We start from the raw sequence: 9,152 nt of genomic DNA on the forward strand, positions 1-9,152 counted from the left end.
CGACCACCAGGCCGCTGGCAGCCAGCACAATGGCTTGGCGGCAAGCAACGACCAGCGTCGACCGACACAAAGGCCAGCAGGGCGCTGGCGGCCACAGAGAGAGGAAGAGAAACAATGAAGGGAGAGGTCTTACCGGCGAGATCGGGGAGGAGGAAGGAGCTACCGCGCGTGCGTGGAAAGAAAGGTGTCGCGCGTGCGTGGAAAGAAAGGAAAGGGGCTAGGGTTTATTTTTACCGGCTTTACCGACGGAATCTAGATTCCGTCGGTAAAGCTATTTTTTAAAAAAAAAACAAATTACTGACGGAAAGTATTTTTCCGTCAGTGTAGATTTTTTTTAAAAAAAATTACACATTACTGACAGAATTAAGTATTCCGTCGGTAATGTTTGAAAATTACCTACGGAATTAAAGTTTCTGTTGGTAATTTAGATATTACCGACGGAAGATACTATTCCATCGGTGATTTTGGATTACTACCGACGGAATGTTTTATCCATCGGTAAGCCCGTCGGTAAAGCTATATTTTTTTGTAGTGACCTATTTACGTTTGTCTATTCTCTGTTTTGCTTCCAGCTCCAAGTTCATGCAAAACAATCATACAAACACAAACAAACAACCTAACCTATATTTGTAAGTCTACCTGACCTACTAGGTTTATCTTTTACTTGGAGGTCCCTCCTCCATGTCTACCACCTAAGGGTCAATCTCTTAGAATTAAGTCACACTTCTATAAGGCTACCTGACCTACTAGGCTTATCTTTTACTTAGAGATCCCTCCTGCAAGTCTACCACCTAAGGGTCAATTCCTTAGGATCAAGTCACACTCCTATAAGTCTATCTGACGTATTAGGCTTCATTCTTGGAGTTCATTCATCCAAAACTTCTCATTACCTAGGGTTTTCCATTGCCTAGCTTTACCTATGAGGACTTTCACCACCTAACTATACTCACTAGGGTCTAGCTTCACTCATTAGGGCTTAGCTTCGCTTACTAGGACTTACACCGTCTGGCTTCACTCACCAGGACTTCTACCACCTAGCTTCACTCATTAGGACTTAGCTTCACTCACTAGGACTTTTATTATCTGGCTTCACTCACTAGGACTTTCATTGTCTGACTTCACTCACCAGGACTTCCCTTTGCCAAATCTCCAGTTAGGACTTTTCCTTGCTAATCATCTAATCTTTAATAGACTTCTTTTTTTTAAATATCAAGTCCTATTTGGATCAACTCTTGGTAAAATTGACCGGAATTAGGTACATTGTGAAACATTAAAACCCTAAAAATTGATTCCACCAACAATAAGTACGACCGACCATACGTTCGTTCAATAGTATGCTCGTAGGCTCATGCTGAAGATCTGCTATGAGGAGTCAGGTCTCGTAGATCTAATAAACTTTAGGACTGATCGGTCGTATAATGGGAAACTGACTGTTGGGTAACAAGGTGCTCAGACTAGTAGGTACGACTGACCTTATGATGATTTGATTTATACTAGAGGCTGTAATATACTGTAGGACAACATCTATAAGCTAGAAGTAGTATTGCAGAAGTGGAGAACTGAACCCCATATGCTCCATCAACTTCAGAGTTGTTCGGGTTTAGTCTGTATATCTTGGCGCTGAATAGAGAGATAGGTCTATTAAGCCCACCCAGATATAGAGACATTCGATCATATATTGAGAGCGAATACTAAGCTTAGATACGCCTAGCCGACCTTTAGGCCAACCGGATATATAATAGAGTTATGCAATGCGAGTTATGATTTTGACTGACCTTTGCGTCGGCTAATTATTCAGAAGTGGAGCATTAGATCCTTCAAGCACGACCAACTTTTAGGTCAACCGTCTTTATACCGAAGGCCTTAGCGTCTAGTGAGGAGTTAAGCTACGGTCTGCAACAAATTTTTCGAGGTGCCTGAAATTAATCCATGCGCCTCGATTCATTTTATTTAGTGTTTTTAAATTTTTAGTTCAGGCGCCTGGATTTGATCCAAGCGCCCGACTCTTTTTTTTTTTTAAAAAAAAAATTAAATCATAAATTTCTTAAAACATCCCAAATACATATATTATACCCCGTGAGCACCTAAAATTATTTATCTTGAGCACTATAACCCAAGAGGGAAGCCTAAATCTTAGAGAAAATTCTTATTAGCTTAAACCCATTATAACCCAACTTCTAAATTTTAATATCTTAAATCCTAAATATATATAATATACCCGTGAGCATCTAACATTTTTAATCTTGAATACTATAACCTAAAAGAGATGCCTGAAATCTAGAGGAAAAATCTTATTGACTCAAATCTGTTATAACCCAACTCTTAAATTCTAAAATTTTGAACCCTAAATATATATAATATACTCTAAAATAAAAAAAAATAAAAAAACTTAAGAGAAGAATCCAAGCCCCTGGATTCATTCACACATGGACACCTAGATCAATTCTAGGCGCTCTGAGTCCAGTCCAGACGATACCAAAATTATATATATATATATATATATATATATAATCAAAATCTTAGAATTATTTAATTAGCATGGCGGCAACCATATTATCGATGAACTAATTAGAATACTACTTAGGATTAACCAATTCTTTATTTGTTTGTCAAAACAAGAAACAATTATATATCTCCTCAGAGTATCCAATACTGAATATTTTTCTTAAATATTTATAGTCTCCACCTCTATATTATCAATTAAATATTTCAAATCACATAATTAAATATTTAACAAAGTAAATATTTATGGAAGTAAGCTCCTAGTAAATATTTCTCTCAAATAGTCCAAATTTCACCATTAAATATATTTTTTTAATTTTTTTTTGTTAAAAATAAAGAAAGAAAAATAATCGGGTATAACTACTCTATACTATAATTTCAAATTTCTAGAGAATATTTGAGATCGAAGATATTTTAAAAAACATCCCCTCTAAATATCTCCTAATGTCGAAGCCCTTAGTAACATCAAATGCATCACGTTCTAATTGGTCCAAATGTAGTATATATGTGTTCTTATCACGTACGTTTCTTAATTATAACTGATCAACTTGACTAGATTACGTACATATGTTTAATTTCTAAGTTTTAACATGAGTCCAATTCTTTAATTTCTAGATAGTGTGTAACACACCAAGTGAAGCCTGATCTTTAAGTTAGAAAAAGGAAAGGTGGATCTACCTGCTATATCACTATCAAAATCAACTACCTCTCTTCTTGCAGAAAGACTTTGCCTCATTCAATCAACATTTTCAACTGGCCTAATGTATAACTAATAAGGAACTCGATTCGCCTCAGCTTTTTGAATTCATTACAGCAGGGAGATGCACTTCCAGAAACAGCATATATCACAATCAATATTATATTATTCTCTTAGTCTTCTCCTGAAAGATTAATCTTATTTAGCTTGATTTGGAATATATATATTAGCCCACGACTTAATCAATGGACTAAGTGTGAACTGATCCATCCTTGTTAATTAACCACGTTGTGATGCTAATTTTAACACCGTTAATTTTAGATTTTGTTCACATTAATTAAGGTGGTGCTTAAATTTTCAATTCTCGTAGAAATTGGCGCACTGAGACCCGCAGTTATATATGAATAATTAATTTACGGAACATTAGTGGATGCATGCATTTTGTAGTATAAGAATTTAGCAGGTGTGATGCACGTTTCATGGAGTGCAGTCAGCTCGCTCTTGGCATGATTCAACGGTAAGAACTTAGACATAAGATTATAATGGATCCGGTCTGAAAGTGGGAAGTGGGGAGATAGCTAGCGTACTAATTAGCGATAGTGTGGATGTGGGTTGTTCGTTGATTGGGAGAAGATTTTGAGCTAAATGAAGGTGGTGCTAAGTGATTCTGGAGCTAAGAGCTATGGACCTATGCACACTACAAATAGAGCCAATGAAAACATTAGAACAAGAATCAGGGAAGGAGTCCATGACACAAATAATTCGACGCTCAAGTTAGAACAGTAGTCAGTGCGAAAGGGAGAAGACAATGAATAGTAGAATAATAGTATAAATGTGTGAGTGTACGGATGCGTATGTATTCACGCGTGTACATAGCCAACGGAGAGATCTCTTTTTATACCGCCTTTCATAATCTCTACATTAATGAGACGACAGAGAATGTCTAGTGTCAGAGTATGTCGGGTGATAGAGTATGTACAACAACCTTCCTATAGGCGGAGGAAGGCTCCATTGCATGCATATATCAGAGTATAATGACATATTCCCTGACAGATTGTTACGATTTTCTGACAATGTTATCTTCTAGAGAGAGTCTGACCGGTTCTGAGTCGATCGACTGTTGACTAGGAGTCATGCTCATGTAGGGAACTGGACCCCAGATGTCTGACTGACGCTGGGATTGAGAGGATATAAGTTGAGAGTCTTGCATTTGGAGAAGTGAAGAGTTGAGCCCCTAAGGTCTAACCGGTCTTTGAATCGACCAAGTTTATGCTGAGGATTCGGAATCCACTCAGACAAATATATCTAGTCGGACTTTACGTCGAGGGTTCATTTTGCATTCGGCCGTTATACTTGAATATAGAGTTCAGTCCAGCCAAGTGATGTTTCCAACGTGTCTGGCCAGAGCACTCGATGGTAATATACTAGATTTATTTTGACATGGTATCGATATGATTCGAGAGTTGATCCTTTCTTGATTTTGACCGTCACATCAGTCGACTTTTTTTGATGTCGAACTCAACTTCGGAGGCCCCACCTTTCTCGCCGTATGAGTAATAATAGGAGATCAAAACTCAACATAGGATTATTTCACCATTTCTATAGACCCCATCTAGGCACTTGTCATATGGACTTCCCCGTTTTATCTCCCTATTAATAGTAGGAGGCGTCCTGGGCGTTAATGGGGCGGTTCCCATTTTTTTTTTTTTTTATCGAATGCGGTCAGCTTGATGATGATGCATGCTCTCACCGATTTCATCTGATATATATCGAATAATTAAATTGGATGGATATGAGAGGGACGTTCATTGAGGGAACATGATCTATCTTTCATGAAATATATATACTATCCAACTAAAATTATAGAGCTTTTAGATTAGGGTTGGTTGGTTTCATGAAATATATATACATCGATCGATAAAGTGGGACGAAACGCAATATGGAATCTAATTTTCTGGCTGACATTTTTTTTTTTTTAAAAAAAAAGGAGTATATATCAAATACGGAAATATCACAAACCATGAGCGCTGCAACTCCGGAAAACAAGTCTTTGAGCGAGCCTACAGTCACAGGGATTGATCTATATAGTTTGTGGGGTAATCAATCAATTAATATAAACGGAGAATATATTCCTAGAATAAGGTCTAAAAATCTTTAAAAAGATTTTAAAAACTCATTAATATATACTCCTATAAATCTAAGTCCTTTTTTTCAAGAACGCACGATTATTTGAAAGTATTAATAAATGATCGTAATTGGATTTTATACTCATGAGCTACCCATTTATCGAAGAAAAATCAAAGGAAAACTATATGGAATGTTTCATCAGTAATTTATCAAAAGAACTGATTCAATTTTACCAAATAATTAACAGGCATATTCTAGAATTACATACTTAATTGCTAGTTGGGCGGTAACAGAGCTACACAACGGATCTTAATTAGGTGGAGAAGTGTTTTAAGGAACAAATGAATGATGATAAATTTTGAAGTAAAATGTACGTACAGTTTGAATATCCAGTACAGCTACGTTTTCTCTTTGATGAATTGTCGTTATTTCATGAAAAAAATTGAGTTAATTTGAATATAGTTTTACTATTGTTTTACTAGCCAAAACACAGATTTTTTTTTATTCACAGTTGCAGATTATTTAAAATCGCAAAGATGTCCATTCTCTTTCATTTTTTAATTTTAACTTTGTCAATCTTAATAATAAATTTATAATGAATGCAATTTATTGTAAAAATACTCATAATTCATATATATATATAATTCATTGAGTCAGCCCATATCTAAATTCTATTTTTGACAAAATCACCAAAAGAATCCTATTATTAAGTCGAGAGATAAAATAATGCAGCTCTGATAATTGGAAGCATAGGTTTAAAATACGACTTCATTGTCCAAATAATGCAATATCAGAGATACTTTGGAAAAGTAGTAAATTCTCCCTTTGCAATATCGCATGGTCCACGCAACTTTTTCCGTTACTTTTATCCTTCAAAAAATCGACTAAATTAACAATTATTCTTACTCATTAAATCAGACACAGACAGTACGGCCGCAGAACGCACGACGAAGGTCGAGCTTCATTGAAAAATATTATATAAGGAGGCAAAGGGGCTCCTCTAATTCCCATTCCCATTTCCACAACTTCATCGATTTTTATTTCCACATACCATACATTCCATCTTTAGCTATTTAACCTCTATATTTCTCATGGCCTCCATGGACGGCGCTACGTTTCCTGAGAGGAAGAAGAAGCCACAGGAAGCAGAGCAGGAGTTGGTGTTGGACTGCTCCGTCGACTACAAGAGGAGAGTTCCCAAGAGAGCTTCTACAGGCTGCTGGAAGGCATCGTTTTTCATCATAGGTACGCTGTAATTAAGCAGCAATCGATTTGACTAGCTAGTACTGTTTTTTCGATCGATCGGTTCTTGATTCGAGCGTGCAGGGATCGAGTTCGCGGAGAGACTGAGCTACTTCGGCTTGGCCACCAATCTCATCATCTACCTCACTGAGGTGCTACACCAAGACTTGGAGACTGCAGCGAAAAACGTCAACTACTGGAGCGGAGTCACCACCATGATGCCGCTTGTCGGCGGCTTCGTGGCGGATGCTTATCTGGGCCGTTTCTCCACTGTGCTACTCTCCTCCGTTATCTACATCGTGGTAATCATTAAACTCTGCTAATTTATGCATTTATGTTGATATAAATAAAAGTATTGATTGTTTTTCTCTCGATCTCATGCACGATTTAAGTAGTCACTTTCGAATAAGATGCAGCCTGCAGTTTGCTAGACACATCTAAATCGTCAGTTGGAGTAGAGTATTGGATCCCCCACAATAGTTAGAAAAGAATATTTGTACAAAATTAATAACTTAAAAATGTAGCAAATAATCGGCCGTTTCTTTGTAAAGCAGTTTAAGTCAAAGCCTCTGTCTTTTCCCAGGTTTTAAAGTGTTTTACGTATTCAATGAGTGGGAGATCTCATTGAACCGATAACTCTGGATGCAGGGTCTGCTCGTGTTGACGATGACTCAACTGATCCCGGGCCTGAAGCCCTGCGAACTGGCCACCTGCCGTCGGTCGCTCCGTCTCCACGAGATCATCTTTTTCCTCTCCATGTATCTGATCTCCGTCGGCACCGGCGGTCACAAGCCGGCGCTGGAGAGCTTCGGGGCCGACCAATTTGACGACAACGATGCGACGGAGCGGAGGAAGAAGATGTCGTATTTCAACTGGTGGAACTTCGCTCTATGCAGCGGGCTTATTCTGGGCGTTACCGTCATCGTCTATGTGGAGGACAACGTGAGTTGGTGGCTCGCCTATGTCCTGCTAACCGCGGTCATGACCATCAGCATCATGATCTTCGTCGCAGGCAGACACATCTATCGTTATCGGGCGCCGGAGGGGAGCCCCTTCACGCCAATGCTGCAGGTGATAGCTGCAGCGATGGCCAAGAGAAGGCTTGCTCTGCCTTTGGATGCAGGGGAACTTTATGAGGCCCCTAAAACAGAACAAACAGACAAGAGACTTCTCTACCACACCAATAGATTAAGGTACGTACTATAATTATATTGCAAAAATTTAAGCTTGCTTAATTTAAAAGAAAATGGGAATATATAATGCCATTTAAATCGTGCAGATGTCTCGATAAAGCTGCCATCGTTGAGCACAAAGGCGATGAAGTCGCCTTCGCCGTGGAGAAATCGAACCAATGGCGTCTCGCAACAGTAACCCAAATCGAGGAGCTCAAGCTCGTCCTCTCGGTGCTACCCATTTGGCTAGCTGCGCTGCCCTTTGGCATTTGCGTCGCACAAGCAAACACCTTCTTCATCAAGCAGGGCACCATCACGGACCGTCGTCTCGGCCATTTCACCATCCCTGCCGCCTCTGTCTACAGCCTTGGCGCCATCGGTATGCTCGTCTCTGTCACCTTCTACGACAAAATTCTCATCCCCTTCCTCCGACGGGCCACCGGCGATGAGCGGGGTATCACCATCTTGAAGCGCATCGGCATCGGCATGGCAATTTCTGCCTCGGCCCTCGCCGCAGCCGCTCTGGTGGAGCGACGACGACTCCGACTAGCGGCCGAGGGGCAAACCATGAGCATCAGCTGGCTGCTACCGCAGTTCATGATACTGGGAATCGGCGACGGTTTTGCGTTGGTCGGGCTGCAGGAGTACTTCTACGATCAAGTTCCCGACGGCATGCGCAGTCTAGGCATCGCGTTCTATCTGAGCGTGCTGGGCGTGGCCAACTTTATCAGCAGTCTTTTGATCACGATCGTCGATCATGCCACTTCAAGGAGGCCAACAGGAAGTTGGTTCGCAAAAGATCTGAACCATAGTCGTTTAGACTTATACTATTGGTTGGTGGCAGGTATTACCACAGTCACCCTATGCGGGTACGTGTATTTGGCTAAAAGGTACTCGTACAAGAGAGTACAAGACAACGTTAGAGTCATAGATTCACCTGAAATCGATGCCTAAGCATTAATATATCATGCTATCCTTGTATTTGTACCTTTAAAACTCTTGATTCGATGTCTCCTCCAGATTCCCGGCCGCCAATTAATAAATAAGTCGTCCGATCAATGATACCGTCGGCTGGCCAGGATTGCACCATGGACAAAGTTCCGCCAAGAGCCAAATCCTACCATCGATATGTTGGCGTTTCTAGCTAGTTTCTATGAAAATAAATAAAATTAATAATAAAAAGAGTTGTTAGCTAGTTTTGTTAAAGATTCCAACAATACTCGATGGTTGCGTTTTTGCTCTTTGTTCCAACTGTTTAAAGTAGGTTGATGTTGTAATTGAGAAGATAATGCGTTAGATAGGTGGGATATGGTTGGCTGAAAAAAGACTTCGGGTTGGCTGAAAAAAGACTTCGCGAAGAAGAAAAAGATGATGAACTAGAATAGGAGAAAAGTTTTGAGTATATTTTTTTT

At 39.5% G+C, this 9,152-nt stretch overlaps 1 protein-coding gene across 1 annotated transcript; it reads left to right on the forward strand.

Annotated features, from left to right (window-relative positions):
* Positions 1 to 6,316: 6,316 nt before the first annotated feature.
* LOC122005085 (protein NRT1/ PTR FAMILY 5.6-like) lies at positions 6,317 to 8,880 on the forward strand. Its single transcript, XM_042560002.1, has 4 exons — positions 6,317 to 6,571; positions 6,653 to 6,870; positions 7,217 to 7,761; positions 7,848 to 8,880. The coding sequence occupies exons 1-4, from the start codon at positions 6,418 to 6,420 to the stop codon at positions 8,692 to 8,694; spliced, it is 1,764 nt and encodes a 587-aa protein (XP_042415936.1). The 5' UTR covers positions 6,317 to 6,417; the 3' UTR covers positions 8,695 to 8,880.
* Positions 8,881 to 9,152: the final 272 nt, after the last annotated feature.

Source organism: Zingiber officinale, chromosome 7B (assembly GCF_018446385.1).
Source record: "Zingiber officinale cultivar Zhangliang chromosome 7B, Zo_v1.1, whole genome shotgun sequence".
Taxonomy (NCBI): domain Eukaryota; kingdom Viridiplantae; phylum Streptophyta; class Magnoliopsida; order Zingiberales; family Zingiberaceae; genus Zingiber; species Zingiber officinale.

What these genes read in the sequence shown, in the direction of transcription:
- LOC122005085 (XM_042560002.1), top strand. Translation starts at nt 6,418, where the DNA reads ATGGCCTCCATGGACGGCGCTACGTTTCCTGAGAGGAAGAAGAAGCCA. An exon ending in GGCATCGTTTTTCATCATAG is followed by an intron (nt 6,572 to 6,652) that starts GTACGCTGTAAT and finishes TCGAGCGTGCAG; the next exon opens with GGATCGAGTTCGCGGAGAGA. An exon ending in CCTCCGTTATCTACATCGTG is followed by an intron (nt 6,871 to 7,216) that starts GTAATCATTAAA and finishes CTCTGGATGCAG; the next exon opens with GGTCTGCTCGTGTTGACGAT.